A 23,021-nucleotide genomic window follows, 5' to 3' on the forward strand; every position below is an offset into this window, starting at 1 on the left:
GTGTTTAATAGTGTATATGTAAGTGTAATTTACAATATGTAAGTGTAATTTACACAAAAAATAAAATAAATAATTTGTTTTGATTTTGATACATGCACAATCAGTACTTTATTCCATATAGGATATAAAGCCACTGATTTTTTTCGGGATGCAATGAATTATTTCTATATTCTTAACTTGAAGTAAAATCAAAAATTCAAACTTTTCAATGGTGCATGGTTATGGTGTCAAGTAAGTAACCTTTGTATCTGAAGAAAATACTAAATCGTCTCCTCCTATTTTTGATAGTGAAAAAAAAAATCATTTGTCAGCGGTGGAGCATCTTCAAGAATTGATTGGTACATGGTTTAATGTCCTACCATACAGCTAGGTTTAACCAGAGTACCTGGAGGAAAACCACCAACTAGCAGTCAAAGGTAACTGCCCTACATGGGATTTGAACTAGAAACCCTGAAGTGGAGGGCTTGAGGTAACAGCCCAATTTGATATCCTATGCAACAGTTAACTGAAATCAGCAATAGAACAGGATATGATATCTAATGTTGTCTCTTCATCATAAAACTGATTACATAATTAGATAATAGTGATAGGCTGTCAAAATGTGATAGCTAGCTAGCCAACAGAAAATGATTTACCTGATAATTCATTAACAAAACAGCAATTTCCAATTATTTTGAGAGTTTCTTTTACCACTGGGAATAGTAAACTACATTATCAATAAATAACAGACTAAATAAATTAATTGATTTCATCTCTTTCTTAATGTAATTCACGGAATAAAAAACAAACAATTGAGAAGTTGTCTCCATGATAAAATCATTTGGACAGTGTATTGATTTTCATCATTGAACTTACATCAGTTTTTGTTGTGTTTATTCAACTGTGACCAAAACTAGATCTGCATCAGTTTTTGTTGTGTTTATTCAACTGTGACCAAAACTAATCAGTTGTTAAAACCTGATGATTTTAATGAAAAGAGTATAATGTGAGTAATCAGGACTATTTGCTGGTACCTGCCTCTCAGTAACAGGTTATGTACAATCATCATGACACTATTGATTTTTCAGCCTCCGAATCTGGCATTTATCAGTCTCCAAATTCCCAGCCAGGATATAGGTCTGTAGTTGACAGAAATAGGATGGTCGGTTCTAAAGGCAGGAAATGGCTACCTCTGTATAAATCATTTAATTGCTATACATGGTCGAGGTAGCATTTTCCTTCAGTTTGGGCTATCTTTCACCTTTAACCCAAAGTCGAGTTCCATAGCAGAAATTCTTTTTCTTTAAGCATTGTAAACCCTAAAACACAAATTTCAGAAATGACACTCTTCATGAAAATGCAACAACTATATATGGACCTAGAAAAGAGAACGGTCTATTTTGGCAACCTGACCATTTATGTAAAACGCCAAACGTTGATCAGATTCCACAACACATGATAATTTGAACAGCCAGGTTCATTTAAGGACATACCATTTTTAATGTATAGGTGAGGAAAGACTGACTACCCAGAGTAACAAATCACCGACCAGTGGTCAGTATCTCGCAACAGGCCCAAGTAGGATTCAAACTCGCAACCCAGACCTGGAGGACTTGTGGTAAAATGTCGAGAGGGACACTCGGCCACTGCTGCCCCACACATGAACTACAGTGTATGTAAGAATCTAACAAAATTGGAAATTAATAAATGTGAAATTTCATTGATGAAAGTGGGGAATAAAAATAACAAACATGAATTTTATTTTCAGAATGTACAGGATTTTCCCCTCAATGCTGTAAAGCTTTTCCTCCTTCCAAAGCTTCAAGATTACTAAACTTAAATCTTAATAATACACATAGGGATTGAATGTATTTTTCTAATTTTCATAGCGGCTATGAATAGCAGAATCTATCTACATATCCCATGGAACGCGTTAGAAAAAATACATATTCAATCCATATCTGGATGGTAAGTTTCTTTATTTCATTTCTTTTGCAAATTGATCTGTGGTTTAATCTTTTTGCAAAGATTTTTCCAACAGTACTTTTAAAGTGGAAGGCAATCTCTCAATCCCTGGGCCCTTATAATGAGTGGGTAAAGTACGGTAATATGTTCCCATCCAGTAATTATAAGCTTCAAAAGCAATGTTTCTGTAAATTACTTTCACTATTGCAGTTATTCTGAGATTGGCATGCAGTTTACCTACATAATTGTCTCCCCCCTTAACTGTTAATTAATGAAGCTGCTTGTTTCATTTCCTTCTGCCAATTAATTAATCAAAACTTCACTTTTATGATCCAACATGTGACTGAGTTACGACGATTAATTACATTAGGGATAGACTTTACACTGAGAAATATCTACATGAATCCTGTACTATACCTTAGTGGGATTGGACTACTTGTCAATAGTTTATTGTATATGATTCATCTGACTCCATTTTATTTCACGACTAAAATCCCAAACTTTTTCTTTCTTTTGTAATTGTTTATTTTTCAATGCATTTTATATTTAGTGTAAACAATATTAAAGCAATGATTCATCATTAATCATCATTATCATTATAAACATCTGATCATTATCATCATTATCATCATCATCATCATCATCATGACTCTCATCATCATTATCAATATCTTATCATTATCATCATGATTATCATCATCATCATCATCATCATCATTATCATCATCATCATCATCATCATCATCATCATCATCATAATCATCATCATTATCATCATAATCATCATCATCTCATCATGATTATCATCATCATCATCATCATCATCATCATCATTTTGATCAACATCATTAATATTTTATCAATACCATCATCTTAACATTCATATCTTATATCATCATAAAATCTCAAACTTTACAATGTGTGATCCAAAGAAAAATTAGCTAGTTTAAGGATTGATTTGTTCCTTTGTAAAATAAAAAGCAGCTATGTAATATGTGAATTAATAAGTGTGCTGGGTTCGAACCCGCAACCCTGGCTTTACTGATTCGTCACTCTTACCGACTGAGCTAAAGGGAAATTCCCCCTAGCAGGACACTAGAAGGCAATGGTATCGATAAATACAATATTTACAGCTAAATTCTGCTACAGATCTATAAAATGGAATATAGAATGTAAATACTTAAGTGAGGAATTCACTAACAAAACATATCTCATACCCTAATAAAGAGGTGAGTTAATATTTGACAAATATGAACAGCTCACCCAATGGGTTAACAAAAAAGTGTCGCTTATGCGCTATACCATGCTAATTCCCCAAACAGTATTGTAGAAAGGGGGAAAATACACAAAACCCCAGCAACCACTTGGTAACAATGATAAGCCACCCTCTCCCATCTCTTTACTTGGACACAAAAATCATTATTTCATGTATGCCTTTCTTTATGGTTTTTTGACCTTAGTAAAATGCCTGGATGATATTACACCCAGCAACCAGCTCAAATCATCAAATATGTATGTACATATTAGAATGCATATTGCCATATTTCTATTCATTTTGTTCAAATATACTGTGTATATAATATTGATGTAGTACAAATTTAAATAAAACAGGCCTAGGCTAGGCTACCATACATAAACCAAATGCATGCTGTCTATCAAACAGGCTAAAAAAAGGATGACATCCTGATAGTACGATATTGGAATAATTTCTTATTTATTTTGCCTTACTCTAAATATTCAAAAGTTTACTGCATTATTATGTAAATAATTCAGAATTAGCATTGGGATGCCTAACCATTTCCTGTACTGCTTGCAATTTCAATATGTAATGTAATTTTGTGAAAGAAAGTTGGTACCACGCATATAAATGAAGCACCCCAGTGCCAATTTTCCCTTTCATTATAAATAACATATCTGAGAAAACTACAAAATACAGCATGGTTAGGCTGATTAGTTATGGCTAGTCCTAATAAGTGGTAACCAACTATCTTCTTAAGCACTTAGTAATGTCTAAAAATATTTCTTTTTTAAAACTGATCTAAATGGTCTTAGACCATTTGGAAAGAAATGGCTAAATGTGAAAGGAATATAAGTCTTCAGGAATACATTCGCGATAGCAGAGTGTTTACGATGTTTCGACATACTACCACAAACCCTTTACCACTGGGTCCTGAGTTTGAATCCAAGTGGGGCAATTGCCAGGTATGACTGCTGGTCGATGTTTTTTTCCCGGGTATTCTGGCTTTCCTCAACCAACAAACCTGCCATGTGACCTTGGCTATTAATTCATTATAGGACGTTAAACCAATAAAACCCAAACTTTCAGTAAAACTGCTTTGTGGTGGAAGGATGTGACATTAAGTCTGATTCTGGATGTTCTTACAGAGTTAAGCTGACAGAGCTGAGAATCAGGTCACATACACAAGTGGAGCTGAACCTCAGTTTTCTGTTGTAGAAGCCAGTAATTGTCTTTTGGTGCTGAAGCTGTCGTCATCTCCTTAAAATGCCGAGGCTGATCAATACCTGAGACTGTGCTGGAATTCGTGTACAATCAGACAAAACACTTCTCAGCTTCAGGGCTACTCTCCAATACAGAAACAACCCAACACAGAAATGCTATTTATAGAGCTTAATTCTAGGATTTGTTCGGGGTAATTGGGCTTAATGCTGGCTTTGTTTTGAAGAAGAGAATTGGATCTTCACACATGTAGTGATGAATGTTAAAAAGTCAGAATGTATATGTATTATGTTTAGGTGAGACAAATTGAGAAGAGATCCATTAAACAATTATGCTATTTTACTCCTCTTTTTTCTTTTTCTGAATTCTTGGAAAAACAACTTAAAGATGCTCCACCGCCGACAGAGCATAAATGATATTCATCATTTGAACAATAATTGGTGTTCAATCGTGTATATATATGCCTAATTAACACAAAAAATATTATGTAATAATTTATTTCGCCTTTAGTGCATGTGCAATCAGTACTTCATTCCATTTAGGATATAGTGCCATGGAATTTTTTCGGGATGCAATTAATTATTTTTCATATTTTAAACTTTTAGTAAAATTAGAAGCTAAACCTTCAATGGTGGTAATGGTAAAAAGTAAGTAACTTTTATAACTGAAGAAAAATACTAAATCGTCTGCTCCTGTTTTTGATAGTGAAAAATGCCATTTGTCAGAGGTGGAGCATCTTTAAAGTGTTATTTACCAATGTTATCAATGATATGCTCGATGGATCTGTTTTATTTTTCAAGTTTAAAACCAAGGGGAAAGGAACAGAACAGAAGAAAATGTTGCAGACCGACCACGAATCAAACCTGGGACCTCCAAACACTAGCCGGGTGATCTAGTTGTACTTGGCCACCAATGATTGATATAATGCAGACCGACCACGAATCAAACCTGGGACCTCCAAACACTAAGCCGGGTGATCTAGTTGTACTTGGCCACCAATGATTGATATAATGCAGACCGACCACGAATCAAACCTGGGACCTCCAAACACTAGCCGGGTGATCTAGTTGTACTTGGCCACCAATGATTGATATAATGCAGACCGACCACGAATCAAACCTGGGACCTCCAAACACTAGCCGGGTGATCTAGTTGTACTTGGCCACCAATGATTGATATAATGCAGACCGACCACGAATCAAACCTGGGACCTCCAAACACTAGCCGGGTGATCTAGTTGTACTTGGCCACCAATGATTGATATAATGCAGACCGACCACGAATCAAACCTGGGACCTCCAAACACTAAGCCGGGTGATCTAGTTGTACTTGGCCACCAATGATTGATATAATGCAGACCAACCACGAATCAAACCTGGGACCTCCAAACACTAGCCGGGTGATCTAGTTGTACTTGGCCACCAATGATTGATATAATGCAGACCGACCACGAATCAAACCTGGGACCTCCAAACACTAGCCGGGTGATCTAGTTGTACTTGGCCACCAATGATTGATATAATGCAGACCGACCACGAATCAAACCTGGGACCTCCAAACACTAGCCGGGTGATCTAGTTGTACTTGGCCACCAATGATTGATATAATGCAGACCTGCTACACTCCTACCTGTCTTTCTCTCCTTTGTGCTATATTCAGGTTCTCATCATCAAAAACACAACTACTCACAAGTTCATATTAACCTAGCCAACTCATAAATTTTGTAACAAAGACAGGAGAAAATGTAGCAGACAAATAAAAAAAATTATATCAATGTTATCATGAATCAGATTTCCATTTTCAGTTTAGGAAACATTTGTAGCTCAAACTTTAATGGCCAATCTCATTGAAGTGGAGCATATTACGGGTCAGTGATGTTTCAAATAAAATACCTCTTCTGCTCATACAAAGCATAGACATCTAATCTTACTAAAATATTTTCTTCACAATGTGTGTGAACTATCAGTTAAATGAAACTTAATAATAGTTTTAATTAATATACATACATGTATATACACTATGACAGAGAAGATTTATATAGATCAAGCCTGTTATCTCATCTTTTTATAGATGTTTTCATGTATAATAAATTTGTTGAAAAAAAAACCCAACAAACTTAAACCATTGAAGACAATAGCATTCCCATAGCTGTTGTAGTGTACCTACGATAAACTGTTCATTGGTTAACCTATAGAAGGATGACTTAGGTATATACTTGTAAATGTAATAATTAGTTTACTTCCTCTCCATCTAGGTCTGGCAACATAACTGAATTATTAACCTAATGCTTTATAGCATAAAATGTATAACAATCAGATAATGAATATACATAACAGTTAATTAGTTATAAATGTAATTATAGCAGTTCTGTTCTGAAGCTGGGTTATATAAGTATGTACAGCATTAGCACTAGGTACTTTGTTTAGTTGGAGAATCCTACAATTTATAAAGGTTATTTCTTCAGAACATTACAGTAAGAGAAAAAGAGAAATTGCAGTGATCAGATACAGGTTCAAACCCTTGACTCTTGATTCCAGCCCAGTCATACTCTTCAAAACTTCAAACATTATTAGTCTCTTTACACAATACAATACTCAAAACATAGATATACAGTATGATTGCTTTGGTTTGTAGATTAATTTTACATTCTATTAACAGCAAGGGGCATTAAGAATGTGCTAGGTTTAGGAGATGGAGGAAAGCAGGAGTACCATGAGAAAAACCACCAACCAGCTGTCAGTGACAGGGGGGTTCAATATACCATGATTCAAAATACCATGCTACACCAGGCAACTAGGAAACAATTTTTAAAAAAATGCCATACATTTTGTAAGCTCAAAAAACAATATTAGTAAGGCAGGCATCAAAAATAATATCAAAAGAAATGCCCTAAATTTCCTACAAAATTTCTTTTGTCAAATACCATTATATTCTTGAAATACTTTGCAAAGAGGTTTCCTACAGATTATGATGTATTAAATTACATATTGTCTTCCTCCATTCTGTTTTATCTCTATATGTTAACAGGAGAAATGTTCCATATTACGTTAGTTTGCCAGGTTTCACATATACATTTGTTATAGTACAGCAGCCTATTGAGATCCGTTACCAAATCGTCTGTACTCAGTAACCTAGATGTTTTACACCTGAGAGTCTGTACAGATTACACCAGGTGTAAACAATCTATCTTTTATCTTCAGCACCAGGGAAACTTCTCTCTCATTTCCTATTGTTACCATACAAAATGCCCTTTAATTTACAGTCGAACACAACTGCTTACAATTAATTCAAGGCACAGATCTCAGATTTTATTGGCTTATAACATTATTTACGTCTTCAAAGTTTGTTTACATTGTATTTATGTTCTATTTGAGAGGAGACGATACAGAAAAAACTCATTTGTTTTTATTTTTAGCTTTAGGAGATTTACACCTGTGGAACTATCATGCATAGTGCAAATGTTTTTCATTATTTTACAAATAGTCTCCTCCTTTTATCCTACCACTATATTTTTATTTCCTTCCTTTCAGATCTATTCACAGCCAGTATGTATCACTTAATCTTTATTATATGATAATGAAATGTTTAATGTGTGTTTTTTTTTTTGTTTTTTTTTTTAGTGGCATGGATACATCATAGAATCCTTTTATTGTCTTCCATGAACAAACAAAAAAAAAAATTATTCTTCAGTAGTAAAAATTTGCAAACAAATGTTACTCCTAGCTTATTCTTCTTTAAGATATATTAAATGAAATCTTCATAAAAATTATTCACAATAAAATGTTTACATTGCAATATGCTGTATCTTTAAATTTTTTAATTCTGTTCATCAAACGATCATGTAAGTTAGTTTTACACTTAAATAAAGGGGTTTACATTTGGATAAATAATGTACAAGTGCTTGTACAAATTAATGTACAACATAGCCCAGAATTGTTCGCAAATGCAGTAATGGAGTAATGCTTTAGAGTGGTCTACCATAAATTCCTATTTTTTAATCCAAAATTACATCTACACACACTATACTGATTTAATCAACATAATTAAATCTACAGCATCACATGAGGATGTAGTTGTTTGTGTCTATATCCCTAGCCTTCACAATAATATGATATGGACAATTTAATTATCTAAAATGCCTGTCGAGCCCTGCATACAGTCTGTGTACATTAGCTCTTATAATCAAAATGGCTGAATTACTTTTACCAGTAAATTGTACTTTCTTTTAGATTCACATCTGGATGGATGATCACTATAAAATAATCTCAATTTTACCTCGAGTCAGTTCACATTTTGATACAAAGCACTATATTCTCAATAATAGTTTTGATGAATATCATTATCAGTGCATAAATATATTACAATGAAATGGAAGATTGGTGTACCCCTCCCCCCTCCCCATAAAGTCCCAATGACAAGTACTGGCATACCCCAAACCCCTTCCCCTGAGTCCTAAGTCCCAATGATCAGTATTGTACCCCACTCCATAAAAGTCCGGCAAAATATTTTTTTTATTGATTTTCTTGTTAATGAGTTACAAGTATGCATCATCATTCAAGTGGATTTCTTAAATACCCCCTATTCTATATTGTAAAGCTATACCAACACAAAACAGTAGTACTAATAATGGCCAACATTCTGTCTTTCTATTCTGTCTGCTAGATTTGGTATGAAATGAATCCTGGATCTTAGAGAAATGGATTTTCATCAATTTCCATGGTAACATTCTAGCCTCCTCTATCTGAAATCAATGTCGTCCTGAGAACGTCTATCTCACAACATCAGGAAATGTATAAGCCAGTGTGATAGAACTATCAAATATCTCCAGGCAACTCCTATCATACACAGGCTGAAAAAGGGATAATCAACCTTTTATCCTCCTCCTCGAAACATTACTGAAATTGTATCACTTAATCGCAATTTTATCACTAATTCTTAATCATCATTGACGATATTATATATATACTCTGGTAATACTGTATTTTCAAACACAAATATATTCTCCTACACAAATGTGATTCAATTTTCAGATTTCTAATAATTTGTTCCCACAGAAAACATGATGATATATTTTAGCTACTTAAAATTCGCTTTACCTCAATTTGTCAAATTTATTTGGTATAAAAAAAGAGAGCATGGACATTAAATAAAGATTGTTATACCCTAGTTTCTATATAAACTCTTAGACAAAAATGCCAATAAATGCACTGTTCCGTCTAGCGGTCCAAAGAACTGTTAAAATTGATTGTTAAAATGTGCTGTTGGACCGGAGTGATGTCATACCTACAATTGGTGACGTCAATATATAATGCATTATTTTGAGTCAATGGGTATAACAAAACATTTATCGACTGGGTTTCAGGCAACAAGTGATTTGCTGCACCCTCAAACTAACTGTTGCCCTCCGCCTTTGGCCTCGGGCAAAAGTTTGTCTTCAGGTCCAACAAATCATCCGTTGCCCTCAATCTCAGTCAACAACTGTATACTGTTGAATTCAATTTTAATCATCTCTTGAGAAACTTTCTCTTTCAGGAGAAACAAGCTCAGTTGTGCATCATGCTAGATTCAAACTTCCTAAGTCGACATACCAAATAACTTTATATAATTCAAAATCTAAAATAAAATGTCAGTAAGATATTGAAAATTGAAAAAATAATATACTTATGTCACTTCACATTTAATTTATAATCCAATCAATTGTTATTCCTATTTCATTATTGAAAGATTCTATCCACTGAATCAGATAAACTGTACTTCCATTAGGAACTATGTTTGAAATCCAACATCAAATGGTGTAATTAGAGAGGACTATTTAATTAATATCATCATGCTAAATGTTTTAATTACAAGGTACATGCATAATTCTATGAATCTGACTCAATCTATCACGTAAATACCACTCCTGTTGATTAAATGTTCAAATCAATCAATAAATAATTTCCAGATAGAGACTTTATCAAACCAAATGATTTTTCCATTGTCAGATTTATTATAATACATGTACCACTACAAATTGGCACATATATACCTACACATAGTTCACCATATGTCAATTTCATTTCCTCTTTTCCTTACCTTTTCCCTTCCATTTGGATAAGAAGTAAGCTGTGAGTAATCTGATTCCACAAACACAAATATATATGAACTAAAATACACCAAGTGATATTCCAAATAAATCCGACAATGTCTTCGAATCCACTCACTACCACGTTTACATAAACTATGCCACGGGTAACTACACATAAACACCGTGTCTGCATAATAATTTCTGAGAGAATTAAAATACTGCACTCATGAAATATCCAATTCAATGTTAATCCCTCGCATCCTCATAAACAAAGCTCCCCAGAATATTCCATGTTGATAATGTCTATTGTTTTACAGACCAAGTTAGTACATGTACTACAACACAATTAACTCTTTTCTGCCATTAACATCTCATAATCCAAAGTTTTTATTTGAAGTGCTTTGATAAATCGAGATAACAAAGAGATCCTAAATGATATTCAGAAAACAAACACCCACTATAGATCAATTCAACATAATGTATAGACTACAGTTTTCTTTGAGAATTTTCAGAATAACTTAAAGGTTTCTAAGGTAACATATAATCAAAGAAATCTTAATTTCTAGTTTTAATATTTTGTTCCTTATTAGTTTTAAATTCTACTTTTTACCTTCAAACAATGAAATCATTACTATAATCATAAAAACAAATAACACATTTACATCAACTAAAATATACACCCATATAATTATGAGACACAACCAATGAGGAATTGTCAGAATTAAATACCCAAGTAACTCCTTAACACCTAATATCTTATTCCGAGTCCTACCTGATACCACCTGTCTAATTTGGTAATAATTATCTCACAAGCACCTGACAATGCTAACTCTCTCCTAATACCATAAATATTAAAGAGTCTGTCATACATGATTACCCGACCCCATGCAATATATGGCTTACCTGAACAATAATGAATCCCTTGTTGCTATTTAATTAATATATCTTAACCAGACCAGTTGTATAAGAGGTAGGCCATCCACCTATATTAATATCACTCGAGCTCTCACGACGATATCAGCCGTCACAGCGTTAAACATTATACGACCTTCATTAACAAAATATATATCCTAGGTAAATTATATAGATATATGTTTAATGATGGAGTCCACCCAACCAGGAAAGGACAGAGTGCGTTTGTACAAGCAAGCTCAACTTATGCACATATATGCTTATCTATTTCAGCTCTGCCTCATGATATTATGTACATCAACAAACACTGCAGCTAGCTCGGGCTTCCACGACGAAATGCTAAGGGTTTTTTTTTTATTACATTCTGACTAATGTTATTTTATGAAAAGTTATGAGTTCGTAGCTTAACATTTCTAGTTTTGGCCAAACAGCATCTGAGCTGATTACAATTCCTGCTGCGGAGAAAATTTATAAACATGGTTTCTGGAATCGTGAATGGGTGAGGGGAGATTTAGGCCTCGCCAAGATAATCAACTTCTCATATTATTAACATAGATTTGTTAATGAGTATACTCATTATTATCATTCTTGCACCTGAATAACTGATGAACAACAGCTGGTTTTCACCAGGTGACAGTTGGAGCAGGCGGAACAGCCACTCGGATGTGGAAACCTACCCACTGGGGCGTCTAAGCTCAACACAAACATGGCAGTAAGCTGATGCAGGATTAAACAAGTTACATCACAAGGAAAACACCAAAAACGGAGTTTAAACCTACCTGTTTAATGATGGCAGTCTGAGCCAGCTTTGCTGCATCAGGTTTTGTTTCTCCATTTAAAGATTCCGTATTAGTTCCATCGTTTGAATCACCATCCATATTTGGTAGGACAGGGCACTACTCTCGTGTATCGGTGGGCGAACAGCGCAGATTTTTTCCGGACTTGAGGCGGCATGAACCTGTCGCTTGTAGGCTGCGAAGGAAAAAGCACAGAAAATCAGCCCCACCAAAAACACCGCTTTCGGAGACATATAGGACAAACATGAACACCACAACGGTAACAAGCAGAATAGAACACAAGTTTCCATTTTTCTGCGTTGGTAACTTTCCACATGAAGATTCTATATATTTTTTTTATTTCCACTTATAATAAATGACCAAAGATATAAGTTATGACTAATTATTAATTGTATGCCTGCCAATGTATGCTTGATTGTGTGTGCACACTGTATGCTGATTATTATAATATTTTCAGACTTGGTACCTGGTGGAATCATAAATATCCAATGTGCTGTGCCTCAAGTGAAAAGACCCGCTGAATAAGTGTGTGCTTATGTGTGTGCGTGTGTGTTCGCCCCAAGTTAAGCAGGGCCAGCATCAATCCTGCAGTAGGCTTGGATGTTGCAAAGCAAGCCTGCCTCCACTGTCATTCCAATAACATTACCATAGAATTATAGTCAGTTCCAGAAAAACACAAAAACAGTGCAGGCTCCCTTAGTATTCAAACCGAGAAACTAACATTTGTCGCAATCTGAAATCCTTACAAAAATGCTATTCTATTGACATAAAGTCTGTTTCATTAAACATTAAAATAAGAAAAAAACAATAATATTTTCTCTTGGTTAATTTATACAAAAATTGTCATCTTCATAACAAATGGTGAAATAAATAATGCAGGATACTTCTTTTTATTCCGTGGAAATTTGCATTTCAATCTCGGCAGCTGATCATCATAATTTCTACCTCAGCCTGTACACATCAACAGGTGGGACAATCAATTGGATATGTGAATGTGGATCTGATCATTTATTTACGATGATGTTGATGACGCTGTTCAACACAGGAAATGGACTCCAGTCAATGATACAATGTGGGACACATTTTAAGCTCTTCAGAGTCAATGACAGATTGTCGTCAAGCTCAGAGTTAAATTCCTATTTGACAATGGGGTAGCACAGCAGCCATATTTGTCAGCTGTTGGAAAGTACAGGTCGTATATAGGTACAACGGTATAGGACAGTGGGGGAATCCAATCAACTACTTTGCATTGCAGATTAGATAATCAATGTGTATGGATTTGAACTATTTCATTCATGAAATACAATATTTGACCACTATAAGCTGTAGCTGACCAATTTAACAATGGAAATCTGCCCAGCAGTAATGATGAATTTTTAAAGCAAATCAGATAAATTTTGTATATACTTATACATCTATTAACATTATCTAGATTATGCTTAGAACTCAAAATTATTAATCAACTTAAATTTTTGTAGACTGATTTTCAGTATGCTTCAATTGATCCTTGAATAGATCCAGATAAATTAAGAACAGCACAGGCATTTGACATATTCTCATAACATGAGTATTTTTTTATTTTGTTTTCATAACAAATGCAAGTCAGAATATGTTCTAACATCCTGATCAGGGCTGAGGCAACAGTCAAATCTGTAGTACAAACTAAACATACTAAAACTTGCACAAATCAAGGTAAAGATTTTGTAATACATAAAACCGCCTAAGCCACCACCTCCATATAACGATCACCTTCTTAATAAGACCACTTTCTTAGGGTTCGAAACAATCACCTTCTTGATAAGACCACTTTCTTAGAGTTCGAAACAATCACCTTCTTAATAAGATCACTTTCTTAGAGTTCCAAACAGTCATTTTCAAGAGAATATGATCTGTCAAAACACTTTTTATAAAAAGCGTTATCCATTGGCCAGTGAGTTTGAACAGGATTGACTATCTGAACTTTCAGACAAGCAGAGTTGCTTATATATAATTTACTAGTATAATATATTTATGTATACTTATTTCTACTATGGGATACACACCTGTACAAATCGTAAAAATATATCTAAATATTCATTAACTACTAAATGCTATGTTGGATTATATTCACCTGTCAATATACATCAGATCTGTAGCCTGGAATCGTTAGCCCTGTATCAGATTTTTTTAATCAAAACACAAATACATTCATGCTGTTGCCATAGTAACCACTACATTATGATAAACAAATCAAATTTGCACCATAAACTTACTCCCACCAACCTACCAATTCAGTCTTGTGTTATGACAGGACAAAAAGGTAGCCACTTCTGGTATGAGTTGGTTGTAACTCTTTCTACATTATTACTGATGTGAAGCCTTAATTACTAAAGTCCTAATATCATGCTGTGACCAAATTACTTTATTTTGGTGTCTTATATAATTATCATTACTTAGATTTCTCAGAAATTTCACTGACACATTTGATATACAGTATGGTTCTCACTTCAGTTATTGCCAATGCAGTTTCTGACTTGTAATTAAACTGAGATAAAACACATGTATGTATTCATAGCCATTTAAAATTACAATTTACAAACAGAATATAAATGGGTACTAACTACTTCTTCATTCTTACAGAGTCCAGCTATAGTAATAATCATCACTAAATGAATGCTATATCCCATGTCAATCCTGGCAGAACTGCAACTTGGCAATCAGAACAACATAACTTATAAATGAGCTGTCTGACTAGTGAAACTTGATTTTGCTTGTATGGATAAAAAAAGGCAGGAAAGGTTGTATCATACAAAGATTCTGCAGCAAAGTGCAAAGAAACCCAGAGGAATATCAGACATTCTGTATTAATTTGGCTTCATATATCCAGTCCTCTGATCAGCAAGTATGACTCTTATAAATCACAATCATTGAGACAACATACTATACAAATATTAATGCAAAGTAATTCTTGGACTTTTAGCAGTCTGTGACACTAACTTTTTTCGCTGCTAGTCATTTGGACTAGTAAACCCCAAAATTTTACTAGTCTGACTATTTAATCACTAGTCCAAATTAAATATACAGCCGTTTTGCTTCAGCACAAATTCAGTCATGGTTAGTTTACAATTTTTTACCCAAATTGCAGTCTGAATGCTTTTATGAACACAAATTCTCACAAAATGATGCATCCGGACTGCAATAAATGCATAAAGAATGCACTCAAAATGTGTTAAAAAATGCAATTGACCAACGCTCTTGTAAATGTAGCATTTAACGATATTACCTGTTATCGAATGGGGAGCCACAAGTCCAATCGGACTAGTTCATTACAACTGTCACTAGTACGGCTGTAAAATTACTAGTCATGGGCATCGGACAAGTGCTTAAAGTCGCAAACTGTTTTAGCATAGGAAATCACAGGACCATCGGATTCTAAAGTTGATAATATTTAAATAGTGATGATTCCAAATGTTATAATGTGGACAATTAATGTTCTCTTACATCATTCTATTAAAAGACTGAATTAAATCACAATTCTACAGTAAGCTACATACTATACATCACACTTCTACAAAGGATAATCAGTCAGAAAATGTCTATAAGAATAGGTGGTGGGCTTCAGATGTTGGTCCGTATATTTAAGCAAGGAATGATGTAATTGTCAAACAATACCCTCGAGAATAATAAGTACATGTTCATTCCTTATCCCACTGATCAATAAGACAATCATCTCGCGGTACGAGACCTCCATCCTCTCATGAATAATTCCTCATTTTCTGTCAGAATTTTAAGGCACGCATGCACTCACAATGATCCAATTCTGGCAATGGAAAATTACAATATATATACTGATATTAGATACTGTCATCCTTGTCTGTTACATGTAATATGTAATCTTATACAATTTGATAATATTGTCAGTGTATTGAACAGTAACATGCTGCAGAATGATTCAAAGTTCACGTTTCTATGGGCTACTCCAAACCTTTTTGGCTTTTGCTTCTTTTTGGACAAATACATGGTCAAAACCTTTATTTCATAAACAGTTTTATGTTAATATTTTTCATATCAAAACTTTAAATTCAGCTAAATTCTGATTTTAAACTGCATACTTTAACTGCAAACTTGAGAATTTATTCCTGAGGTTTTAACCCCTTAAGTTGGGTAACATTAAGAGATCAAAGTTCTGTATAGAAATTAGTTTTCAAAGAAGGCAAATGTAGTCACATCTTACAATGATGCAATGGGTGTAGCAGGTTCATCTCTTTAAATATATGATTATAAATTGTCCTTAATATCTAACAAAAATAGCACTTTAATGTATAATAATCCACATGTTCCCCTTAAATGAGTTCTACAAATATGAAATTTCTTTCTTTCATACCTATGATGCAGAATTCTGAAACAGACTATAGAAGGAAGCAGAGAGCACCTGAGGTCAACCCACATTAATGATATTGTCAATAAGGAGAGCCTACTCCTGGTTACAGTTCCTATGCACAAAGACACTACTGTGTGTATCTGCCTGGCACCGTTAGAGATTGCAATCATTAATTTAACATCAGAATGCATTTAGATCCATGATAATATAGTATAATACACTTGATAATAAACAGCTGTGCCCAGAAGATGAGAGTTTTCATGTAATCAAGTTATAAAACTGGCAATTATGGTTTCCTTTATTACAAAACTTTTTTTTTTTAAGTCCGAAAAATTGAGATCAATTAAAATGAAAAAATTCATTAATTTGAAAAAAATATATTCATACATGTATCAAAGATCAATATACATTTATGAAAGATATGATAATCATAGAATTTCCTATAATTGATTTATCATTCCAAGAAAAATAATCAGAGCCTGTCCTTTATCACAAAGAGGCATTGATTTTTGTTATCGTCTACAACATATCTTGAAGGCCTAATGATGGCACCTTGGCTGATTGTACTTTAAAGAATTAATTTCCATAGATTTTTCCCATTCATCCCTTCAGTTAAGAGTATAAATCAATTATCAGATATTTTGTGAAGGCAGAAACAAACCAACTGGAAATTCCCAAAGTTAATATCAATAATGTTCATTCTGAAGTTAATGCTGTACAGGATACATAAATTGAGCTGTCATTTTGTATAAGAAATCACCCATTAAGCCCTAACTTGCCTGACTGGCTTTTACTTCATACAAATTACTTTTTGAGCACAACATTTGCTCAATCATACATAACACAAATTTCAGTACTTTTCCAGGCATCTGAAATATTTGTATTTCATTTGACATCAACCAATTTTCAAAAGATTTTTACATCATTTCTCATCAATATTTCAAACATACTGTTTACATTAGTGTATTTTATTTCAAATCAATATTTAAAAATGCATGTATTAGTGCTGCGCATGTATTTCATTTCATATACGTAATGATATATGTAAAAATACTTTTAGATATTTCATTTGATTTCCCTGACAACTAGCTTTAGAGGTATGAACAATATTTCAAAGTTTTGTTGTTACAGTTTTTGTATAAGAATAATTTATGCTGTATGTAAACAATTTTTTTTTTTTAAATATAAAATGTTCCTGAAATAAACCACTGAAGAAAATAAGCTGGAACGACAAACTTTCTTAGAGTTTCTGGTTTTTTTCAATAGAGCTTCTTTTTTAGTATTTACCATAATTGACTTTCTGGTAAAATCATCAAATTTTAAATTTTGATAAGTTAGAAAAATAGAGACTTTTTTTTTACAATTTTACAAATCACATTTACCTATTATTTGATTAAGATAACTTAAAATTGTAAAGGCTTTAAGAGACAAATCAAATGAATTAAGTCACAACAAATACAGAACTACAGGAGAAAAAGCAATAATTCCTATATTCTACAGCGGAATCTATGACTCAACAGATGTATTTAACTTATAATTATTCCACAGGGCACAGATGTTAATCAATAACATTTATAAATCATGTTTAAAAAGCTGACTCCCTCTCACTCCCACGGTTACATTATATTACTATGCACTTGGCAGGCCCTTATTCAACAAGCTATACAGTTTCCATCAATATCAGGTCCCAAACTCATTTAGCATAAATCAATATCTGTTTATAATGAGGCACGATTCTGTTGAAGGGAAAATGTTGATTGTCAATAGGAACAATCAGGGACGGATAGTATTATTTTGAGAAGATGACAAACAAATGGAATGAATACCCTTGACAGTCTATAGGCATCAGAAACTCATCAATATCTCTTATAGGCTCTATATAGCTCTATATTATATATCTGTATGTTTGCTTATGCTGCAATTGTGTATAGATTTGCACTTTACAACTTAATTACTATTAGCCATATAGTTAGTATACAGATTTTATCCAAAAACTGATGCTTTTTCATTCAACCTTTTTTATTTTCAAATTTTTTGCAAATTTATAACATGCACATAAAGTCAGAATAGAGAGCTGTATTTATGAATATACAATTTGTACTTAAGTACAAACAATTTACTGAACCCCCAACCTAATCTTCAAATTCCAACAGAGGCAATTATTTTTCTAACTATAATACACCCCATAAGTGGCCTCTTCATTTTCAGATTTTTTTTTTCATTTCTTGCGGAAATGTTCTTAGGGACTTTTCAAAACTGAATTTTTTACCTGTCCAGTTATTAATTAACATAAGATAAAGACATACATTATCAGTAAATACATACATTGTCATATTAACATGAGTACTTTGAAATTAATTTATGAAGATTCTCCCCTATGTGGGCCTCTCTGAGATTCATCAGAGATTCCAGCACAAGAAGACTATTTTCTGTGAGCTGAACACCCACAGATGCAGGCCGAGCCTCATCACTCTGTAGAGACAGGCCTCAGAAATGGATTGCCTATTGATTTTGTGTCCAAGCACTTCCATTTGTTGCAGGGTTTATGAGGTACCACAGACTATAATACTGGCCAGACCTTGATAGAATATCCCAAGCTTATTGATTAACATCACCAACATAATTTATATGGAGCCTACTGTGTCCTAGCTAGGAGGCTTTTATAGTAGAATGGAAACACAGAGGTCGGAGTACCATAATGTCCAGGGAGATATCATAGACACATGTCAGAAACACTCATGAAGGTTTCACTTTGCTGTGCTTATATTGCCAACCAAGATGAAGCATGTGTGAAAATATTGCCAAAACACTGAATTCTGTACAACTACATTGAAAACTTTAACTTTTACCAAAGAGTACAGCTGCAAACTCTAGAATCCTGAAAAGTCTAAATAAACAAATGTACATGTAATTATACAATGTATGTACATGATTTATTCATCTCACTTGAAAACTTAAAGATCAGAGAAAGACTAATAATTGAAGCAAACTATCACAAATTCCATTTGATTACAAGTCTTTCATTGGTAGTGGCACTGGTAAATAGTTCATCATTTCCAATTTATCATTATCTTTGTTAAGTATTTCTAATACTGCATGGTAATAAAAATTTCAACTTTTCATATCGCTACAATGATTACCAGTCATTTTGGCAATACCCTGGAATATATAAATCCTCTAATCGTCCATCTAAACTTTCTTTTGTGATTTCTATAAAGATTATTCTATTTCTTTTCTACAAATTTGAAGATTAGATAAAGAATGCCATTAAATAATTGCAAATAGATATTTACAAAATGTTGAAAGTTAATTGTAATAATAAAGATCTCTGCTTTAAAAAGTCTCTTTTTTTTACATTTCTTGATCTAAAATCCTCTAAATCTTTAATTGAAAAATCAAATTCTAATTTTTTTATTCAACAAGTATACTATTACATTAAATCAAAACATGAATTCTTATAACAAAAATTATTGACCAAACAACACAGTATTTGTCACAATTTTTTTCTATTTTTATCACATTATAAAAATAGTATGGGTTGCACATGATCAATAATCCTTACAGATATTTGTGAGTACATTGTATACACTTTCAAAATACAATGTAAACATTACCGCAAGTTTTTCAAAGAAAGTACTGCACCAATTTGACTGGATGTCAGTGGTAACTGTTGTAGTTCAGTTTACATGTAATTGTTTAACATCCCACCAACCATAAGAGTCTTTAGCTACCTAAAGGACATGCCAGATTTAACCTATTGACCCCTGAAAATTCATAATGAACTCTTCCAGCCTTTGAATTCAGGTTGAATGAGTAATAAGAGGTGGAAAAAGCCAGAGCACTTATTAGTTATAAAGCACTAATTGGGCCAAAACCATGTCTTATTTTCAAAAACTTGGACCATTTATTATTAATCAGAAGTTAAAAATAAATCAGAACTTAAAAATCTAATACATCCACCCCCAGTAGATCATATATATACCCGGGTAACCCTGTAGTCTATCTCCAGAAAGTTATTATCAGTAAAGCGTAGTTATCTCTTGTTCTCGTTAGCTCTTTATCACTACCTAAATTTATGTAGATTGGAAATAAATCAACCGGTGCTTTAAAATCATTTAAGCTAATATTTCTAGTGGCAAAAATCGTGACTATTAATATCTTATGTTTTCTAAGTATGAAGGAACGTCACGATGGAATGTTCGGTATGTAGGGTTTTAATGCTTAAACAACTTATCTATTATTTACCAGCCAATCAGAAGTTTGCATATTTTAAATATTCCTCTCAAGAGAGCCTGCTAATTTTATCAGACAGGTAATGCTATTATATTGCCTCAATTTCCTTTATCAATTATGAAATGAAAATTTTGTTATTGTTCAAACAAGCCATTAGTAATTTTTTGATGAATGATACAACGAATTATAAATTATCTAACAACAAATGCATATTCAAATGCATATAACATATTCATGCATAAACTCTATAGTACCCTAGAAATGTAAAGAAGGTTTTGATATTTTTTTTCTTCTTTGCTGAATCCCTATATGATTTATTAGCTCCCCTTAGTTTAAACAGAAAGCTGTCACTTATGCTACATTGTTACAATTAAAGAGAACGTCAAACTGTTTCTCATGGAATCTTTGCTAGCAACTAGTGAAGTTGTGGAATTAGTTTCCATATCAAAGTACTATTTAATTGAACCTGCACACATCCAATGATTATGAATTAAGTGTTCTTAACAATTTTAACATTCAATAGCATGATAATAGTATTTCAGGTCAAGAGGATTGTCATTTTTCTGAGAATGTTACACCCTTTTAACTATATATATACAGTTTTCAGCATTTAAAAAGAATACTGAATAGGAATAGTTATATTTATAGTAAATTTATATTGTGACTAAAGAACAATGATGAGAACTTTATAAAAAATTAGCTGTTAATTCTGATTATAACAAAAAAAATCCCAATCTAATTACTCATTATAACATGGCATTAAACACAAACTTAAATGATATTACTTGATAAAACTAACAGTAACATATATATATATACGTAAATATATGATAAATTTAAAGAAAAATCCTTACGGACGAAATCTATAAGAAATAAAAACAATAACGACTGATTAGCGAGCGCTTTCCCCACATTCTTCATATACTGTATATATATATATACACTTGTTGTATCATATTTTTAAATAATGAAATAAAGTAGTAATAAAACAAGTTAACTATGCCTTTAATTTTCATACCTATTTACATTTATATTCTAAAATAAATCGAAATTAGTTATGAATAAAATTATATACTTACATATATGTTAAAATTAGTATTTAGAAAATATTAAGAAACTAATTTATAAGTTCCATTGCCAAGTTTCACTGATTTAATGATAAAAAAAAAAAAAAAAAAAAGCATTTCAGTTCATGATCATTATTTTCCTTATGATTTAATTCATAATCATATTTTAATAAATAAAATTTTCTGATTTTTAAAGAAATTAAGTAAAAAACATTTCAGTTCATGATCATTTATATATTCATTATAGACAAGTTATAATAATAACAACTCAATTACATATGTATCATTATTTTAATAAATTATAGCAATTTCAATAATATACACATTATGCAATTATAAATTATGATAATAGGACATCATTTCATATTCCAGCCCCTATCATAAATATATTCTCTGACCCTAATCGTTTATATCTGTATACATGTGCATCTCCTATCGTTTATATGAAGTTTGTCTAGAAACCGGTTCGCGCGCTGTAGCAGGGATGCTGGATCCTCGCGCGGCATCCATCTTCTTTGCCGCTTCAGCAGCCTCACGCTTGAATAATGGAAGCTCTGTATCGATTTCATGAGAGGGACAAAGACTTTGTGAGCACTCGCCTAGGTCTAGTGCCACAGAAAATGTTAATAATGACAGTCTTTTACGGTATAATTCTTGCGCATTTATTTGATAAATTATGTTAATATTTTGTCGTATAAATCACTAATTAGAAAATAAATTAATAAATAAGCATGCATGACCTACATCCTTACCTACCTGAAATTTGCGTGATGTGGATTTTCCTATGCTGCTGCTGTCCAGATCGTCATTTCACATCATTTTATACAATGTGTCTTCAAAATTAGCAGATCGTAGAATATTATATTATCAATGTATTCAAGCACATGGGATTTTATAATAAATTATGTTAATGAATGCTCACGGTCTTCATAAATAAATATTAGCTGCTTGGCTAAACCTCCCAGTAGTCTACCTTGACCTACGGGAGTAAAATAGTTCGGCAAATAAATTCTACTCCCAAAAAGGCTAGGAGTTTACAGTGTCAGATTACAAGTCTGGGGATATACAGAACAAAAACATTCTTTTCATATTCTTCATTTCCATATGATAAATACCAAAGAGCAATTTTCAGATAACAGAAGTAGGGACTTTATTAGATATATAGGGGCGGAACAGATGATAA

General features: G+C 32.8%; 1 protein-coding gene across 5 annotated transcripts in view; it reads right to left on the reverse strand.

Moving 5' to 3' along the window:
- The window catches only part of LOC138314936 (POU domain, class 6, transcription factor 1-like), a 45,323-nt gene extending 22,512 nt beyond the window's left edge, over positions 1 to 22,811 (reverse strand). For 4 of the 5 annotated variants that reach the window (XR_011207440.1, XM_069255583.1, XM_069255582.1 and 1 more), the window contains exons 1-2: positions 22,595 to 22,811; positions 12,161 to 12,353 (exon numbers count right to left, since the gene is read on the reverse strand). Coding sequence is in view for 4 of the 5 variants with exons in the window: in XM_069255583.1 (XP_069111684.1) it covers positions 12,161 to 12,259 (99 nt within the window). In the remaining variant the exon portion in view is untranslated. Of the gene's footprint in view, positions 1 to 12,160; positions 12,354 to 12,644; positions 12,802 to 22,594 lie in introns of those variants that run through there. The other variant, XM_069255581.1, reaches the window with a different exon arrangement.
- Between the last annotated feature and the right edge of the window lie 210 nt (positions 22,812 to 23,021).

Source organism: Argopecten irradians, chromosome 2, assembly GCF_041381155.1.
Source record: "Argopecten irradians isolate NY chromosome 2, Ai_NY, whole genome shotgun sequence".
Classification (NCBI taxonomy): domain Eukaryota; kingdom Metazoa; phylum Mollusca; class Bivalvia; order Pectinida; family Pectinidae; genus Argopecten; species Argopecten irradians.